This window comes from Podarcis erhardii (assembly GCF_964252035.2).
Source record: "Podarcis erhardii genome assembly, chromosome: 10".
Taxonomy (NCBI): Eukaryota; Metazoa; Chordata; class Lepidosauria; order Squamata; family Lacertidae; genus Podarcis; species Podarcis erhardii.
In genome coordinates, this window is record NC_138500.1 from 34,455,185 (window position 1) to 34,474,969 (window position 19,785).

Here is a 19,785-nt window from a genome sequence, read left to right on the forward strand (position 1 = left end):
GGCACTCTAGGGTTGTCAGTGCTTGGCCCCAAACCATTTTTAATTGAGCTTCATTCAGTTAAAGGTATCTCAGTAGTTTAATTTAATGTGTTTACTTGATTAAATCTGCATGAATATTGTATACAAATGGAAACAACAGTTTTGAGGGGAAAGTCATTATTTATGTGCTCTTAAATACTGCTTGCCTAATCTCAGAAGAGGTATGCATCCCCTCCATGTGAGGGAGGAGGAATGCCTCTTCTGAGATGATGCAGATAGATGACAGGTGTCCTCCCTTCTTAGAACAGTATCTCATAAACACCATGCCCTCTGGACAAGGATTAGGTCATATCTATGTTCCATGCGGCACCTTGCGGAGTGTAAGCTCTCAATAAATATGCTTCAGTAAAAGGGAGGGAGAAACCCTAAGTCAAACAATACCACTCACGAAAGTATTTGGATCTATTTTTAAAATTCATTGTAGATCTGAATATATTTGACATTCTGCATGTGCAAAGGACGGAACAAATCCATTTACTATATGAAACACGAGACACTCGGAAGCAAAGGACAAAACTGGCTTTATTTTCAAAGACACAGACATTTTCACAGGCCAGGGCAGGAACTGTGTCTCCTGCTACTCTCAAAGGCAAGTTTTCCACACACAATAAACAAGCTTAAATTAGATAGAATCCACTCATAGGCAAGTATGTTTCCAGTGAATACAGACTGCAAGGAAACTAGGCTAGCGGCCATAGATCTTTAAATGGGGACAACCTAGATAGCAATTGTGTTGGGTTAGTATCTGTGCGTCTTCCTAGCAAAGGCACTTCAAGGACTGATCCTATGCAAGCAGAGAGGATGATTTGTCCCAGTTTTAATTCCTTGTGGTTTATTTTTCAGCGCAGGAGAGACAGAGCCTGTCCCAAGGCCTGTGTTAAAACAGAATTTCTTGTGACAGTAAAAGGGCCAGGTGTGTGTGTGGGGGGGTGTTGGAGGAAGCGTGGCATGCAGGAGCCAGAGACTGGCACACCTGGAGAACAGTGCAAGAGGCAGGAGGAAGCAAAGGGGGAGGAGAAACGAGGTGGAGCTCATTCTGTCCACTCCTTCTTAATGGCCAAGTTCCACTCCCAGGTGAGATGGTCGTGCTTGTCGTCGTCGGTGAAGAAGGACTTGTTGCGGTAGTTTCCTCGAGCCATCATGCCTTTAGGTGCCTCCTCAAGAGGTGTAATGAATTCGTATTCCTCCGGCCGTGGCCCATAGCTGCCCACCATGAATGTCACTTTGTCCACTAGGAGAGAACAGCCCACAAGAAAGTCATCAGAGGCATGGCACAAACACAGGCTGCTGAGAGACAGCCACACAAGCAGCTCAGCTCTGCAGTTTCTCTGCTGCATCAGCCTGTAGTGAGGGAGTCCTGTGTACACTGCTGCTGCTCTGCAACCATGCACAGAAAATAGCCCAGAAAGAATTTTAATGCTCTTTCCATAAACTAGGTTGCCTCCAAACTGGCAGTATTTTGTGGGAGGGGTCCAAGGGCATATCCAAACTTTAAGTTTATGCATTTAATTTTGATCAAAGCCGTCTGTTGCCCTAACACAACAAATTCAGCTTTTTTAAAAAAAATGGAATGTTTGCAGTTTGGAAAGTGATGGGGAATACATGGGAAAGTGAGTGGGATTAGGTGAGCTGGAGTAGTAAAGGAGAACAGTATGCAGAGAGGTGGGAAGAAGCTTTGCTAAGGAAGAAAAGAAATAGCTCATTTTTACTTACCTTTCACCCCTGTCCGGTAAGTATGCTGCACATATTTCAAGCCAGATACAATTTCTCTATTTACCTGCAAGACAAAAGCATCATCATTCAAGCTTCTGCCGCCCCTTTTGCCTTGGTAATAAGACTCTGTTTTATTCCACTTTTCCCTCCTTGTTTCCTCTTTGCTTGTGCCACGTTTTGCCATCCCTCACCCTTTTTGGCTGTTGGGAGATGGCATGGAGGAATAAAGCCCACCCTACTCAATTTCAGAGTGCCTCCTCATAAGCAGCTGCAAGAGGTGCTTGCCAATAATGAAACTCCTTTACATGAGAAGTTTACTCTAGGCCAGCGCAGGGATCAAGCTGAGAAACTGATAGCTTTTATTACATTTTAGAATGATAAATTTGGTGTAATTTTTTCAGATAAACTCACTCACATTTAGTAACGGGTTTGCAAATGCAATTTAATTATATGTCATCATATAAATTAACCAATTACTTGTTTTTTCAGATACCACACAAATCTATCCCCCCCCCCCACTTGATCTGCTGCTTTTCGATAGGCTGTTTAAAGCAGTGCTTTAAAAAAATAAATGTTTAGGGGTACTCTCATTTTCCTACTCATATTGAAATACTGCCCTCAATGAGGCCAAACTTAGATACACAAAATGTTTAGGGGTATGCGTACCCCTGCGTCCCCCCAGAAAAAAGCAGTGTTTAAGCCTTTCTCCAAGTGCACCCTCAAGTCAGTTTTGCACAAGTGTAAAATTCTCTGTGAAGTACAACAATATCACAGTAATGAGATTTGAAAAAAGGGTGATTTTATGAAAGCGGTAAACATTGTAAAAAACTTTTCTGAAAAGACAACTATTGAAACATTTATATGTTGTTCTTCTGGTGGGGAGCACCACTCTGGTTGATCTGCAACATTGACCATTCCAATAAAATACATTAAAGAATAACAATATAAACTAAATAAACTACCATATTTTTCGCTCTATAAGACGCACTTTTTTCCTCCAAAAAAGTAAGGGGAAATGTCTGTGCATCTTATGGAGCGAATGTGTGGTCGATTGCTGGCTCCCTTTCTGGCCCCGCCCCCTTGCCCAGGCCTCCATTGTTGAATGTTCTGCAGACGGAGGCTGTTTGTTTCCCCAGCGACTGGCTGATCAGATTATCTGTCTGGAAACTGTAGAAACAGCTCCCTTTCCTTTCCTAAAGAAGCTTCAGAAGTGTGAGTTGAACCCCATAAAAACAGGATTTTTTTCCCTTTGCAAAGTAAGCTCAACAACTTTGAGCTGATCCTCAAAAAACCGGGGCTTTCCCCCTTTCCTCCTCTAAAAACTAGGTGTGTCTTATGGTTAGGTGTGTCTTATGGAACAAAAAATATGGTACCAGTCCCAGCAGTGGGGTTTAGGAATGCAAGAGCCTGCATTGTGGAAAGCCATTTTGGCCTGGTGCAACCTACTGCTGTCTTTGCACAATATACCCTTTTAATTTAGCAGTGCCTTTACTATTTAGACTGTCAGGGTTTGAAACATGTGAACCTACAACCCAATACACAGGTTTGCATTGCACCAGGCATCACCAGGGGGCAGAACCCAGCACTAGACACCCACAGAAAACACAAGTAGAAGAGTGACTCACTTTGAAGTGGATCTTGGCGCAATATTCAGATCCTTCCTTTATTACAAATGTCTGTTTCTTGAGAGCTTCAAGGTCCCCTGAGGTGGGTCAGGGAGAGAAGAGAGACACCCAGTTAATATTGTGAAGAAGACAAGACACAAGAGAACACATTTACCCATAAACTGTTCTAACTATAGTATGTTGAAGGACTGTGGTACATGTGGACATTTAAACATCTGCCCTTCAAATATGCATCGATTTCACACAAGGTAAACTGGAGTATGTTTGATGAAGGCATATACATGTTTTAAACAAATACAGTGGTGCCTCGCAAGACGAAATTAATCTGTTCCGTGAGGCTCTTCGTATAGCGGTTTTTTCGTCTTGCGAAGCAAGCCCATTGACAACTTAGCGGATTAGCGCTATTAGCGGTTTAGCGGCTTTTAGCGATCAGCTGTTAAGCAGCTTATCAGCGGATCAGCTGATAAGCGGCTTAGCGGCTTAGGAAAAGGGGGGGGAGGGAAAAAAACCCGCAGGAACTCGCAAGACTTTTTCGTCTTGCGAAGCAAGCCCATAGGGAAATTCGTTTTGCGAAGCGCCTCCAAAACAGAAAACCCTTTCGTCTAGCAGGTTTTCCGTCTTGCGAGGCGTTCGTCTTGCGGGGCACCACTGTACATTAAAACTAAAAGAGCATTCTCCAAAGAATCCTGGGAGGTATTTGAAGAGGCACTGCAACATCTTTGATTGAGATCTTGAACATTCACCTACACAGACAGTTGTTGAGGTTCCCTAAACAAAGAAAATTGCTATTCGAGTTGTTTACGTTGCATAGATAACAGTCTTAACATGTCTACGATACCTATACTTTATGGTTGCGAATAGGGTTGTGGATGTATTCCTGAACCATAAATGTGCCTGTGTACTTGTGTGTTTGTGTATATGAGCACATTTTCTGTCAGTCCCATGAACTGGGGGGGGGGGGAATAGGCACAACTCCTTGGGAGATTCTCTTGTGCAAAGAGCCACTGACACTGAGGGGGTTTGTGCAAGGGGTAAAGCTGTTGCTAGGTGGGTTTGAGAGGAACCTAGGCACTCGCACAAAACAGGCTGTATAATGTTGAGATAATCAAGAAACCGTTTGTGGTATTGCCTCCCCAGAGATTTCAGATGAAGAGGAAGCATCCTAGCTCTGCCTAGCCCCAACTTCCTCTCTCAGATAAGAAGTCCATATAAGGCGAAGCGTGACTCTCTCACACTGGTGTGAAGCAGACTGCTGATTTAGTCTGCAAAAAGGACTGATGCTCTAGTCTGTGCCAGCAAAAAGGGCTTGGCAAGAACTATTCTGTGTACACTTCATAGGATTCTGGGAAAAGTTTCTATGACCTACTTGTAGAGATGTGTCACTTTGTTGTTGTTTTTTAAGCATCCTCAAATTCTTTTGCTTTTTTAAAACAAAAAACAAAAACCAACCACTTAACGTGTCCAAAAGGAATAAAGCACCTAGGATATCAGAGTGCCCCGTTCAAGTCTCACCTAACCTGCAAACTCACTAAGCAAGGGTGGGGAACCTCTGCCCCGTGGGCCAATCTTGCCCCCCCCCCAGGGGTTCCAATTCAGCCCATGAAGCCATTTCCCCCAATCAACACCCACCTGTCAACCAGCTGGTGTCCCTTGTTGTATCAGCCCTCAACCATTTTTTTCTCTCTCCCTCCCCCACTCAAGACCTGAATTTTCTTTTTGCAGTGACAACAGTAAGAAAACAAAATTAATTAAGATACAGAATGGGAGGAAGGATTGGTCAGCCCTCCCCAATCAATTGTTTGATGGGGGTAAGAGGGCAATAACCTAATAATGTATAATCTGCATAGATCAGCTGAGAAGCATGTCATGTGAGTGTGTCTGCAGGAATGTGAAAGTGCAGGATGGTCACACTAACTACCAGTGTGTGATCCCTGGAGGGTTAGGAAAGGATGGATGTGGCCTAGGGGACAAAAACAACAACAACAAAACCCTAAACATTTTGTGAATCTATGAGCAGGAAAATGAGAGTACCCCTAAACATTTTTTTCAGGAAAAAAAGCACTGGCCTTATGCTGTGAAAGGAAGAGAATTTCACCTACCAGTGAGGTCCATGGTAATTGGCCCTGGAGCACTGTTACAAACCAGGGTGAGCCGAGTGACGGTCACATTGGCAACTGTAGGGTCTGTGGGAACAGGAAAGGTAGGTAAGTCAGCTTGTTAAGGAAACAAGGTCCTATGCCTTTGTTGTTCAAAGACTTCTACAGCATCAGTCACTGTAGAAAAGAGCCTTGGGCAGCAGCTAGTGCCCCCACGCCCACCCCCCATTCCTTCCTTAATTTTTGACCTAGCGCTCTGAACAACATTAGGCAGTTGGATCTAGCTACTCTTCCTTTATCACAACGCCCCTTGGATGGCAATGGCTCTGGGGCACTGTGAGACCCAACTGTCGAGCATGACTTGGTATGCCCCCACCATAGCCAGGTAAGACCAGGGGGGCTCACTAGCAGAGGAAGGTCCCCCCACAAGGGACACATTGCCCAGGGTCCCCTCGAACATGCATCCAGCGCTGCCCAAAATTCTCAGACAAAATCACTTTTTAAAAATGCTGGTTTAAATGCATGTGTTTGCTTTAAATGTTGTAAGATGCTTTGAGTTGCAGCTGCTGCTGCTGCAAAAAAAAAAAAAAAAAAAAAACCACTAATAAATTTAATGAATACTACTACTAATAATAATGGTGATAAAGGTATTCCAGGATTAGAAATATGTGATGAAGCTATACACTTTATGCCACAAAGTGTTATCTGCATGCTGAAATACCCTCCTGCTCTTCTTTTTATGAGAGCGTATTCAATCGCATAACCGCACGATTCCTGTTCCTGCCAGCTTAAAAGTGCTACAGTCACGCTTGAGCACTGCCATTTGATTCTGACGATTGTACAAGCTATTCCTCTCCTCCCCCCACTAGTAGATATGCTTAGGATTGCAGCCTAACAACCCTTCTGAGCACATACCTGGCTCCCTTCTCTGCTTGACGAGAACAATCCCACATCCCCACTTCCCAAAAGAATTCTTGCGAGTCCCTCCCAATATGTTCAACCACACATTCGCGAAGGCCCCAACTGAGAGCAGCTAAGCATGAATTCACTCAGTTGGGTTTTACAGGCAAGTACCGAATGCCTCCTAAAACTGTGGCATTGGAAGCACTGATACACTGTGAAGCAGGTGCTGCAGGATCCCACCTAGAGCTATTAACCCTGACTGGAACCAGATCTCTAGGATCATGAGCAGAAAGCTGTGTTTACACTATTCATTTAAAGCACATCCCACTTCCCCAACGAAGGAATCTTGGGAGCTGTAGTTTAAGGGTGCTGGGAATCATAGCTCTCTACAGGGTAAAACACAGGATTCTTTTTTTCCCCTGGCTCTGTGCTTTAAATGTATGGTGTGTACACAGCTGGAGTTTCTCTCAGCACCGCTAGGTATGATCCTTTTGGTCGCAAGTGCTCATAACTCTGAGCTTCAAAACTAGGTATCCCTAGTCAAAGAGAGAATGTATTTGGATGCTGAAAATAGAACCCAAATCTTCCTATAAGCAACCCACACAAAATAATATTATTTTTTATAGCAAACCAACATATTTTCGTTCCCCACATTCAAGACTTATTCATATTCTCTCATCCATAACAATGCTAGTCCTGCTACATAATGCCAAATCAGCTCCTTCCCTATTCTGAAAGGTGTCCTGCTACATCAGGGTTGGAGAACCTTCAGCCCACAGGCCAGTCTCCACCTGCCAGGGGAGTCCAATTTGTCCCAACTGGACATTTGCCCCAAACCCAACCCACCTGCCCAGCAGCTGATGTAACTGCTGACATCAAGTGATGAGCGGGAGCACAGGATTTAATCCTGCACCAGCTGCATTCATTCTGGAACAGGCAGGTGAAGCCTAGGGAGCAGGATTTAATCTCCACTCATCAAATAATGAGAAATCAGAGCCAAAACAGTGCAAGATTGAGGACTTAAAAGCAAAGCAGGGGGGAGGGGGGTTGAGATCCACAAAGGTTTTTGCAAGCCTCCACCCATTACCCTTTTAAGATCAGAGCAAACCAAATTTGACAATCATGTGACATCATAATGGCATCACATGATTGCCATGTGGGAAGCCCCTCCCACTATCAATTTTGGCCCATGAGGTCAGGCCTGTGGAGCGAAAAAGGTTCTCCACCCCTGTGCCACAGGACCAATCCCGTTCCCACAGAGGTCTCTTGAGCCATACCTGCGACAACAGGTCCATCCCCTAGCAGGGACTTCTTGTACTTTGCAAGGCTCTCGTCGTCCTTGTCCAGCTCCTGCAGTTCCTGAAGCGTCTTCTGAGGTGGGGGCTTATAGTTCAATTTGCTGTCTAGCTCATCATCATCATCTTCCACATGCACCTCAGGGTCTTTCTCAGTCATGGTCGTCTGGCCTCGGAAGAGGAAGCCGCCAGTGAGTGTTAAAGCACAACGCTGGTGGGGCTCCTAAGTCCTTAGCTGGGCTTCTGCTGCAATAAAGAGCAAAGGTACAGCCATCTAAATGCTTTTGTAAACACAAGTGTCACTGTCATTTTTCTGGTATTCAAAATTAAGATTCTGTTGCGTCTAGACGTTCAACAGCTGTACTGCAGTCAATTCTATACAAAAAGATGTGAACAGCAGCCTGACTGCTGGCGCCTGAACGCTGCTGGTCCTGTCAAACCAACAGGAGCCTACCTAGCAAAATATTATTTGTGCAGCATTTCCTAACCCCGGATATTCTGCACAGAAAGTATACAAACAGCACAAGGTGTCACTCCAGTCCCTGTCAGTTACCTCCAACCGTTAATATTACTGCCTCCTGTGAACTTATCTAATACTGTGATTAGCAACTGTAAAATATATGTACTATTTATTTATTTTTAAATAAACCAAACCAAGTCGCACTTGATTCTTTGGGCACCAAACAAAAAAAGTTATAAAATACAACCATCTGCTGACAGTCTGCATCTAGGCCAGGTTCTGAGGCAGTGAGCAAAGATTTTTTTTTCTACCTAGAGAGAAATCCACAGCCATGTAAGTCAGCTATTCTAATGGGCAGCTCTCTCTTGAATATTATATAGGAGAAAAACATATTTGAGCACATATAAAGCATATAATACATACACACATGCACATACACACAAACACACTTCCCTCTTCCTCTATCCAACTGGAATCAGAGAGAGCAATTAATGCAGAAACAGAACCTGGCACTGATTTATAGCAGTTGGCATATTATGGTTTCTACACATTTCCATTAGTGGAACCTCAAAATAACCATTGCAACTTGTGAACACTGCTCAGTTTTGAGCAGGCGAGATTCCGCTGCACTTTTAGCATATCTTCAATCCAAGAATTTAGTTTCAAGGTGGCTGAAAACCTTATTCCAGTTTTCAGATACACCTGGTTGCTGGGACCACCCACAGGGAATCAATGCAACAAGCCTGCAGCTCGCAATTCTGGGATTCTCTTCTGTGTTGCTCATTGAACTGATTTATAGGGCTGATCACTGCAACTGGATTCAAAACATTTTTGACCTATATGCAAGGCTGGAACTGATTTAAGCAGAAAAATCTGCTAAGCGCACATAGCCTCATCCTCTTCTGAGTAACAAGACACCTCACACAGCTCCAGCAGCGATCCAGCAAACCCCACCAGGAGCCGCCTTTGCGGAACAAATGCCTTGACAGCACACTGACACAGGAACAGCCCACCACACACAGCGTCTGAGCAACACAGCAACTGAGATCCACTGCAGCCTTGATCAATTCCGCTACAATCAAAATCAATCAAATATGCCATGCAGCAAATTATAGGGCTTTGCCTCAGTTAAGGACAGGCTAGAGATGGCGTTCAGAAAGAAAAGCAAGGAATGAGGGGGAAATACCTGGATGGAGCTCATAGCACAAGCTTTTAAAACAATTAAATGAAGAATGCCGATGAATCCAGCTGCAAATATCATGTAGTTTCTTGACTGCACAACAGTTAAAATAGCTGTTGTCTACGCTATGACCAGGTCCCTTTTCCTGTGCAAAAAGGAAGCATGTGGTTTGTTCCTATGACAACACATGCCCTGGCTGCAGACTCCTACTAGCAGCAGCCGTTAAGCACTGAAACTTCTCCAAAAGAGGAGGAAGTAAGAAAGGCTGAAATCAGCACGCTGCATTCTCAGCAGCGGCTGAAACTGGCACTCCCTTTGTAATGCCAGAAGAACACGTCTCCTCTTGTGGTTTGAGGTCTAGAGGCAAAGACAGAGGAAGGAACAGCGAGAGGGTTCATGAGTACCCAAGATGGGCAGATCTGGAACACCTCTGTGATGGACAGCACAAGAGAGGGAAGGGGGCAGAGGAAAGAAGCACATGGGTGGAGTGGTAAATTTTGAAGTGCAGGAGCTCACCATGACAGCTGCCACAGCCCCACCTCCAAAATGCAGGAAATATAGATAGATAAATAGGTTACATATTATATACCCACCCTCACACAAATGCAGGGCAATGAGCAGAAGTGCCTAGAATAAAACCCGGTTTCTCGGGATGCAAAATCAGTGCTGCTTACTTATAACTCCGTAGGTTCAACTCATAAAGCACACTGAGCTTTAACAACGGATCCTCAGCCAGCTGAAATGAACCCAGTGAACTGAATGGATTATTTGAACCAAGGTCTCCCTAATTCTAATCTAATAGCTACATCACACTAGCCATGCCTTCTGAAACTGTATTAACAGCATGTTGGTGAGCAGAATAGGATCTGATCTTGAAAGAGACACAATCCTACACAGTCCTTTGATTGTATAATAAATGCAGGGTTTTTAAACCATTTGTAGCTCACACTCCAGCTATCTATCCAGATTGCATATCAATCCCAGAGATTACATTTTATGTCGGTAGATGGGAACTGTTCTATACTGTAAGATCATTGGTCCACCTAGCTTAGTACTGTCTACACGGACTGGCAGCTGTCTCTTTGTGGCTCAGTTCCACTCCACATGCCCTTTTCAGTGCTCTTTTAATAGTTTCTGCTTGCAAGTTTTGGGGTGGTCATATTGCTTTGTCATTCATCAGTGCATGCCCTGTAACATCTGAATGAAATCCTGTGACTTTTAATACCAGAAATGTTCTGGATTTTGGTTTTTTGTCCCATTTTGTTGCATCACAGTGCAAGAGTGCCCTCCAGGTGGGAAGAATGCTATAATACTGCGTGGACAGTCCAGTAGGAATCCAACATTAATACTTTATTATTGCATCAATGACATGTTGCAAAATATATCTGCAAAAGAAGAACCAGTCTGGAAGGGCCCAATATGTCATTCTCCTTTTAAAATTACACACACACACACACACACATATTCAAACATTTTCACAATAACCTTCAAATTGCCATGATTTTGTCATTTTTCTTCTGTTGCTTTTATCTAAATCACTGGACTGTGATCTTTTTTTTTTTTTAATAATCCATGAAAGGCCTCCATTCTGCCCTATCCAAACCCCTTCTAGTATGGTAGGCTGGGAGATTAGAATGCTCAGTCACCTCCCATATGCTGTGTCCAAAAAAATGGGAACCAGGTCTTCCCTAGGGATATGGAACCTACGCCCCTCCTGATGTTGTTGAACAACAACAGCCATCCCACTGGCTCCCCATTCCTGAACTGCACACACTGTGCCTATGTACACACACTATACCTTTAAATTGCATTCAATGCACATTCTCTTTCTCAAAGAATTCTGGGCACTGTAGTTTACTAAGGAATGATGGGAAATGCGCTACTGAGAGGCATAAACTACAATTTCCTGAATTCTCTGAGAGAAAGAATGTGCTTTTAAGGTATATAGTGTGTATACCTGTGGCTTTTAAAATTACATGTGATAAATACATCATTCCTAACCAGACTTTTTTAATCCAAAAAAGGAGAGGTGCCAAATATACTTAGCCAGCAGCAAAACAAGACTGCATGTGCTACCGGGAAGACAGAGAGAAGAGTAGTTTATAAGCTTCATTCAGACAAATAAGCTGCAATGTGGTGGACAACAGAAATTGAAATCTTGCTGAGGCTGTTCTTTGTGGGCAAGCCATGTGCCGCCTCTCAGCTTTGCAATGCAAATAATTCCACCACATCACCACAAGCTTCCAAAAAAAACCAGTCTGCTGTACCATGATGCCCAAGCCCAGTGGCCACACACAGCTTTCCACGTGGACCCCAAGCAGTTCTGGATGTCAAGAGACAGCTGCTTAAATGCAAATCAAACCTTGAGATATATTTGCATGAATGGGAATGCAGAACTATCAAACTATAAGACTACAGTAAATTGCACGTAGCAAAGGCACATTTCCATCAAATAAAGAACCAGTAACCACACACACACAAAGAAAAAACGTACACAATGATGCCATCAGGGCAGGACTTTGGGGCAGAAGTCCAGGGCCCCAGTCGTCAGAAGGTGCAGCATGCCTGCAATACCACACCTTCAAGTAATACACTTTGCCATCTACAAGGGCCACTGACTCCAGAGTCTAAGATTACATAACTGCATCACTTGAGCATTCAAAGATGCACCAAAATATGGGTACTCAAATTACTGTGTAATGCAGAGAATATAGCTATGATGAGTTGCAATGCATTTTATAAATCAGTATAAATCAGCCCTCCCCAGTTCAGAAATGCATGTGCCCAAAAGCACTGAAACAAAAGCCCCCCCCCCACACACACACACAAGTGAGAGAGAAAGAAGAGAAGGTTAAATGCAGAAGCTCAATAGATAGACTTCAGCAAAGGGGTGCATTAGAGAGATGAAAAGGGAGAAAAGGAGAGTGAAGACACACCAGGCACTCCCTCCGTAAGTGCTCCTTGTACAAGTCGGGTTTGCTTCTCTGTGCCTTTTCCTGGGAAGCAGTTTATCACAGCCCTCTCCAATTCATGGAGACTGGCAATTGCAGCGCCTCTTATTCAATCTCTCAACCACCTCCGCTCCTATTTTTAAACGTGTAATAATACAGGGATGCAACAAGAAGTGAAATGGGGACCACAACCTCTTACAAAAAAAAAAAAAAATAGAGGGGGGATTAAGTGCCTCGCCCCAAAGACAGCACTGCTGTCTGCTCTTGCTACATACAGGAAAAAGCCAGGTGTAATCTACTGTATCTCCGCTCAATAACACAAATTTCTACATCTCCATGGTGGGACCTGGACAAAGCATGACTTGAAGGTGGACTCTACATCCGTGACACTCATCCATATTGCTATACTTTCCCCCACTAACTCCAGAGCTTGGTCCCAGAGATTGTGCATTGTTATGTCTATGGCAGATCCATCTAGACTAGGATTCCTCTGGACCAAGCCTGGAATAGTCCACCCCAGGACTTAAGAGAGAATTCTGGAAGGAAGAACACCAATCTGTATGCAACTGTGAAAAAGGAAAGGACCATAAAATAACCATCTTCTTTTAATAACCCATAGCCTTAGTCCAGCTGCTTATTTCTAAGAGACCCACGCCTCTGAACTCAACATGTGTATCAGTCACTTAGCCTAGCAATGAAACCACCCACAGGAGCCTTCGAAAAATCTTTTAACTGGTTGCATGGTAAAGCCAGCTTGGGGCAGGAGTCCAGCACCAGACGAAACTCATTTCCATTTCTGAATTCGGTAGGAAAATAGATGGCCTACTCTCAAAAAACTTCCCTGCATCAAACTGCTCCCCAACAAATTTACATATGCATTTATTGTGACAAGTGAGAAATGACAAGTGAGATTCCTTTTCCCACCGTTACTGAACTTTAAAGTTGAGGCAGTTTAATTACATAACACTTCACTGGTGAGTACCTTGGATCCCGAACGCCCTGGAACTCGGAAGTGATTGTTCCAGTTGCGAACGTTCTTTTGGAACCCAAACGTCCGACAGGGCTTCTGCGGCTTCTGATTGGCTGCAAGAGCTTCCTGCAGCCAACCAGAAGGTGTGATTTGGTTTTCAAACATTTTGGAAGTCGAACGGACTTCCGGAACAGATTCCATTTTGACTTCCAAGGTAGGACTGTACACTGAAAAGCTCTTGTTTTCTCCCTAGCTAGATTTCCTCCTTTGACTATGAGCTCCTTTAAGAGTGTGTGGGTCAGATGCTGCCCTTCCTCGTGCACATTGGTTTGCCTGTCTGCAGGGGGATGGACTCTACATGTGCAACACTGTCATAAACCAATGAATGGAATATTAAACTTGAATCATGGGATATCTGGGGTCAAATCTTTAGTCATGAGTGTAAGATGTGATCCTGGGCAACTTACTCTTTTCAAGGTTGCAGTTCCCCGTTTGCAGAGCTGCCAACTGTACCTCTTACCAGAAGATGCTACTGATAAATATGTTTTTTCCTAATCTCAGTTCTTGTTGAAGTTCACCGGGAAGTCAATGCCAAGATCAGATTGACTGCATTTATTTATATTTTTAAGGGAAACCGCTGCTTCTGACTGCAGTATTCTGGCAGACTCTGCACGTATGGCAACCCTACTAGTTCCATACCTTTCTGGGCAAGCACTACAATTGGAAGTATGCCTGTGTGTAAAATACTAACATTGATCTCTCTGAGAGGCTTGATGTACAAGCAGAAAACAAAGCCTGGAAAGCCTTTTAATGTGCTGCATTGCACACTGTGAGTGACAGAGCTTTTGGGAATCAGGTTCTTCACAGGCCATGGCGGAATCATGACTTTTGATTGAATAATGTTAGTTTCAGCCACATTGTGTGGGGAGGGTTACAGACCATGACAACAAACAAGAATGAAGGCATTGCATACTATAAATATATTTAAATCAGTGTTACTCCTGTCTAACTAGCTAAACCATCCTAGTGATTGTAGTCTGGTACAGATGCTAAGAATTTCCTGTTAGAGCACAAACACCCTGGACACCTTTACAGAACTACAGCTCCCATGAGTCTAGGGAGAAGGGGATGACTATCAAACCACTTCCGCTGTGAAATAAATGAATACATCAAAAAATGAAAAGCACCAAATACCAAATATCATATAATGAAAACCCAAACAATTCACAGAAGAAACCCGGTTTCAAAGAATGAATATGCTTTCATAGCATTATATGGTCTCCAAGAATTAATACTGTGTCAGATACTTTGGGTACATATTTGGTTGATTTGTAGGTACCTGAAAGTCCCAATTCAGTTAATTGCTTCCTTCAGGCACCACCAGCTATAGAAGCAGGAAGTATTAGTTCCACCTTGAATTCCAGGTTTCCAGTTGACAAATCAGCTCAGGAACAGCAATTTCCAGATTCAACATACTCAAATTACCCAACTACATTTACTCTGTTCCATCAGCTCCACCTCAACTAGGAGTTACGGTAAGAAGACAAATGGTTTCTTTCCAAACAGCACTGCTGTGGCACATGATGACCATCTACTAACATGAATTTGGACTGCTGACACCTCAATAGAACAGGAAAAGACTTTCTAGTGGAAAGAGGAATGAAGGGGAGGATGCACAGCATAGCATAGATTCCAAAGGTCCATTGCACATCAGAGAAGATTAACAACAGCAACAGTCTAAAGAAAGCAGGTAGAGCCCAGATAGTCTCAGGAGAAGAATAGAAGCCTGGAGCTAACAAACAGTGCTTTTAATGTGGGACGTTGCAAAAATATACGTACAGGACACAAACATGGGCTCATACTCCATGTAGCTTAGAGGGCTTCTGTAGAAAGTATCCATGTAGTTTACTGTCTGCCTTTTCTTTTTCTAACAAAAATGGCCTTTAAAAAAAAAACCAAAGCAAGCAAAAATAAAAATTGCTCCCTCCCTCCCTGTCTGCTTGCCTCACCAGTTATTTCACTCTCTGTATCTACTGCCCATCTCCTATAGCTCTTCTTTGTTGACACCCTAGATTTCAAATTGTTTCCATAGTACCGCAGGACTTCAGCATTTCCAGAGAAGAAACAAAAGCATTAGAATTCCTGGGCTGTTGCTATAAAAAGCAAGCACCAGTTTTAAGAGCAGGAAGAAGGTTTAAGCGATCACTACGAGTAGCAATTTCTCAGAAGGAAGGAAATTTCTGTACTCCCTTAAGTCAGATATCCAGATTAAAGAAGCAGCACTGGGGCACAACAAAATTGGTACAGAAAGTCCTCGTTACTCTTTTCTTTGCTGTATAATTGGTTGTTCTATGGGCAAAGAAGTAGGTCCCTGCTGTGCTGCTGTACCCCTTTGCTATTTCATTTGTCAGTTGTAAGTATCCATAGGGCAATTACTGCCTTCATCCTAAAAGCATAGCAGCTGAAGTAAGTACAGCTACCCACCACACCCCATTTTACAGGTGGAGTAAGTATATCCGAAAGGGCATGTGCAAACACAGCATGAAGAGTTTTCTCAGTCTCTAATAACTTCCATCCCCTTGTTCTACATACTCACAGTTGCTAACATAGAGACTTAAATTTCCAATTTATCCAAACCCTTATATTAAATAGGATTGCCAAGGCTATTTGTTTGCTTCCTGGTGGGGATCTGGGGCCTTTTAACAGCTGCAATTCAGGAGGTAAAGCCTTTCTTTACATGCAGATAGAGAGGGATAGAGGAGGCTTCACTTGCTGGATTTCTGCCTGTCGTGCAGTTGTTAAAGGCAAAGCAGAGAAAAGACCTATCATGGTGGAAATACACTTTTGCTGCTTTCACCACCCTGACTGTGACCACAAAAGATGGCGGAAAGGAAGAGGTAATCTTGAAAATGCAATCTATTCACATAAGACAGTTGCCTTGAGGTGGTTTCCAGTTATCCTAGCATAAACCGCTGTTCTATGAATGGGGTAAGAGCCAGGCTGTAGGTCCAGCAAATCAACAGATTATATGTAAGGTGGGATAGGATAGGGGGCATCCTATGCAAACCAACTTTAGCAGAAAGTAGAGCATAATGACTTAATCTTCCAATCCAGAGGCTCTGAGGTTACCCCAGCTCACTAAACGGCAGGAGGAAGAGCCTTCTTTGATCAGCAGTAGCTTTGCTAATTTTAAAGGGGAAGGGGTATTACCATAAGGAAAGCAAACAGGGTTTAGGAGCTCAGTCTTTCTGCGACTCAATAAGTGGTGATTTCTGTGTGGAAGTTCGTACCTCCTGCAGGCTAAGTATTAAGCAAGGAGGGGGTCCTGTGCAGAAACTAGCAATGCACTGGGGACAGGATGAGCCAAATTAATTATCTGAGACCAGCTAATGGTTCTGAACTATGGCAATTCAGACCCAATAAGGGTATCAACAGGGAAATTTTTGGACCCATCTGGAGCTAAGACACTGGCTGGTGGGCACATGTTTTTCATGCTTGGTTTGGAGAGAACCCTTGACTTGATTATTTGCAAAGGGTTGCACATCTTAGGAGTTTCAGAGCTCCTTGAAGGTGATTGAAGGCAACAAGAGCATATTTCTCTGTTGTTCAATGTGCACTGGTTGCCAATTTGATTTCTGTAAACAATTCAAAATGCTACTTGTTATCTATAAAGCCCTAAATGGGCATTAGGACCAGGTTATTTGGCACATGTTCTATTGCCTTTAGGGGCTCATCCAGATAAGAAGATAGGGCCTTTTCAGCTGAGGCACCCCATGATGAAACTCATTCACTCCTCTCCCAAGATCTTGTTGGCCTTTGGGGTTTTTTTAATTAAAAAAACTTGTTTTTAGTTTAGACTACTTCCATACTCTCATTGGGGGCCCAATCTAGCTAGAGGAAAGATTAATGATTTTTTAATCTAAGTACATGTATTTCTAATCAAAGAATAAAGCTATATGCTGTCTTTCCTGCCTATGCAATGGTAACCTCTGTGTTTTAGTATGGAGTAAGGAACACAGAAAGAACCCTAGGAAAGATTTTCTCAGTGAGCGTAGAACCCATACACCTGTTCTTGTGGAACTGACCAGGCTCAAAACTTCCCTTGTTGCTTCCAGATGACCTGTTTATTGATAAGGCATCCTGATCGGTTTGCAAGAAGTCAACATTGGCTACCCAATGAGCAAACTTTCCAACCTGTTTCCAGGGAGGTTAAGTCAAAGCAAAATGTTACCCGACTTTCCCACCCTTTTCCTACTGGCCTTTTGCAGAAGTAGGTTTTGTTGTGCAAGATCTTCCAACCCACTATCAATGTGCAACCTCAGTTTGCCAGTAACTGAATCCCACCCCCAAAAAAATTGCCTGTCTGGAAGCCCCAACCTGACTAAAACTCAACGCCATTAAAAAAAAAAAGGAAAAAAAGACACAGACACCCTTATTCTTTGCAGCAGCAACTGTCTGAATTCACACAGGAAGCCCGTTGGAGGAAGAAGCAAGTCAAGCAGCGACTCTCTCCTTTCCTTAACGAGTCCCTGAGCCGCTGGGCCCCGCGCTCCTTAAAATATGCAGCGACCCAAATCTAAAAATAATAAAATGAGCATCCAGGCCTCCAGAGTTCATGTGAATGACGGGCGAGCTCTGGCACAGGAAGTGGGGTGGAATTTTCCACGGAGAAATGCACCAAGGCGAGAAACGTCCCTCAGCCTCGCCTGCCCAAACTCGGCCACCCCCGGGCCGGTTTCCCGAAGGGGCAGAATCCGGAGGGGCGCTTCCCGCCACGTTTCCCAAGCGGACCCCTTCCTCCGCCCCCGGGATACGGCCGGCGCGCCCTGCTGCATTGCAGAGCAAGGCGCGCTTCTTCCCCTTTTGGCGCGGGAGCCGCGCTCCGCTCTCCCGGCCGCCTTTTCCCGGTTGTGGATTAAGTCTCCCGGAGGAGGCTGGGAGCGCGGGCAAAGCAAGCGGGTGGGTGGGTGTCCCTCCGCCCGCCCGCCCCCCGGCGAGAAGGCGGACTCACGTACCGGCGGCGGCGAGGGGCGTCTCTGTCCGGAGCTCTGCGCTCAGCTTCGAGCTTGGGCAGTTTAAAAAAGCAGGAAGGAAGTCGGTGAAAAAATAAGATTTTTTTTTTAAAAAAAAAACACACCCGACTCTTAGAGGAAGCCCCGGGCTGCGGTGTCGCTGCTTTTCCTGCCGTGCACGAAGCCTGTCTCTCGCTCTCTTTAGGGCGAAAAAAGCATCCTCGCCCACAGAGGAGATGCGTGTGAATTCCTGAAGTGCCCCTGCATATATATATGGACAGAATGGATTCATTCAGGCATTGCTGGGCTGCGGTGCGGGGCGCATACCTGGGTTTCTGTAGAAAACATGTAGCTCTGTGCAGACGAGGCTTTCTGAAAGTGATATTCCTTGGCTGGGATGTTACTTGACTTTTAGTGCTCGGGCGCGGACGGTTTTTAGGGAGAGGGTCCACAAAAATACAGGTTTCTCCTTTTTGCACTCCGCCCGTTAAAAAATAAGTATGCATGTTTCATTTTGTGCACGTTGCCCGGAAAATTCCTCTGTTAGGTATTGTAACTCACATCAAGAAGATTATTGGGGGCGGGAGAGGAAGAGAAATAGAGATACCTAGATAATTAGATATACACACACTGTGTTTTCTGTTTGATCTTCACACTCCAGAAGCTTGTCTTGCAAAAGGGGTGGGCAGCCTTCAGCATTGTTGGATCTGCTCCCCCCCCCCCCCGCCCCACAAGAATCCCAAAAGCTGCACACTGAAGCCAGGTGTGAAAGACATATCTTGCCTATTTACCAAAAGACGGTACAATTGGAATGGATAGCCTCTGAGCACGTTTTGCCCCATATAACTTGCTTCCAGTAGGATGTAACACTGGCCAACAATTTGAGTGGTTTTGAAAGAGGATTGGACAAATTCGTGGAGGCTGCGTATACTTAAAGCACATTAAAAGCATTTATCCTTTACAGCATTACAATTCCCAGCACCCTTAGCAAACTACAGTTCCCCAGAGGTGGAGGGGATATGTAAGGGGTGCATGCAGCCAAAGGCTACCAATGGCTACTTGGTATGTTTTGTGTTCTTCCTTTGCTGTCGGGCAGTGTGCCTCTGAATAGCAGAGTGGGGACAGTGTTGTTCTGCTCAGGTCCTGCTTTCAGACTTCCCATAGGCATCTGGTTGGCAACTATGAGACCATTCCTGACGATGATTACAACAGCCTAATACACAGTGCTTTTTTCTGGGGGTACACATACCCCTAAACATTTTGCGAATCTTTGTACTTTTGTCCATCTACTGTATTTATTTCTCCCAAGCTGAATTATAAAATGGTGATTTTCTTGAGTCAAAAAAGCACTGCTAATACAGATGGGAAAGGTAATATTGTAATTTCTGTTGTTGAACAATTGGGAACCAAACAACCTTGCTGATCTACTGCAAAGTAAATCTGCAAGTTGAACCTGATCTACGTCGGCCTACCCCTGAGCTAGATGATTTTTACTACTTCCTGTTTCGTATTTCATCAGAGTACCACTTAGCTCCTGGTTC

The 19,785-nt window shown here is 44.1% G+C and overlaps 1 protein-coding gene across 4 annotated transcripts; it reads right to left on the bottom strand.

Annotated features, from left to right (window-relative positions):
* Window positions 1–543: 543 nt before the first annotated feature.
* On the bottom strand, window positions 544–18,416 carry ARHGDIB (Rho GDP dissociation inhibitor beta). 4 transcript variants are annotated; one of them, XM_081878653.1, is made up of 6 exons: window positions 18,248–18,416; window positions 7,654–7,914; window positions 5,477–5,560; window positions 3,378–3,454; window positions 1,753–1,816; window positions 544–1,270 (listed from the first exon to the last, which is right to left on the bottom strand). In XM_081878653.1, the coding sequence occupies exons 2-6, from the start codon at window positions 7,829–7,831 to the stop codon at window positions 1,071–1,073; spliced, it is 603 nt and encodes a 200-aa protein (XP_081734779.1). In that variant the 5' UTR covers window positions 7,832–7,914; window positions 18,248–18,416; the 3' UTR covers window positions 544–1,070. The 4 variants fall into 4 exon arrangements, with proteins under 4 accessions (XP_081734779.1, XP_081734777.1, XP_081734780.1 ...); XM_081878651.1 differs by having other exon boundaries at window positions 7,654–7,917; window positions 18,248–18,415; XM_081878654.1 differs by lacking the exon at window positions 18,248–18,416 and adding an exon at window positions 9,318–9,517.
* Between the last annotated feature and the right edge of the window lie 1,369 nt (window positions 18,417–19,785).

Bases quoted from the DNA above. Each gene is read 5' to 3' on its own strand.
- ARHGDIB (XM_081878653.1), bottom strand. From the start codon at position 7,831: ATGACTGAGAAAGACCCTGAGGTGCATGTGGAAGATGATGATGATGAG. The intron at 5,561-7,653 runs GTATGGCTCAAG...CTGTTCCCACAG, and splicing joins GGATGGACCTGTTGTCGCAG to ACCCTACAGTTGCCAATGTG. The intron at 1,817-3,377 runs GTGAGTCACTCT...TTTGTCTTGCAG, and splicing joins GCGCCAAGATCCACTTCAAA to GTAAATAGAGAAATTGTATC.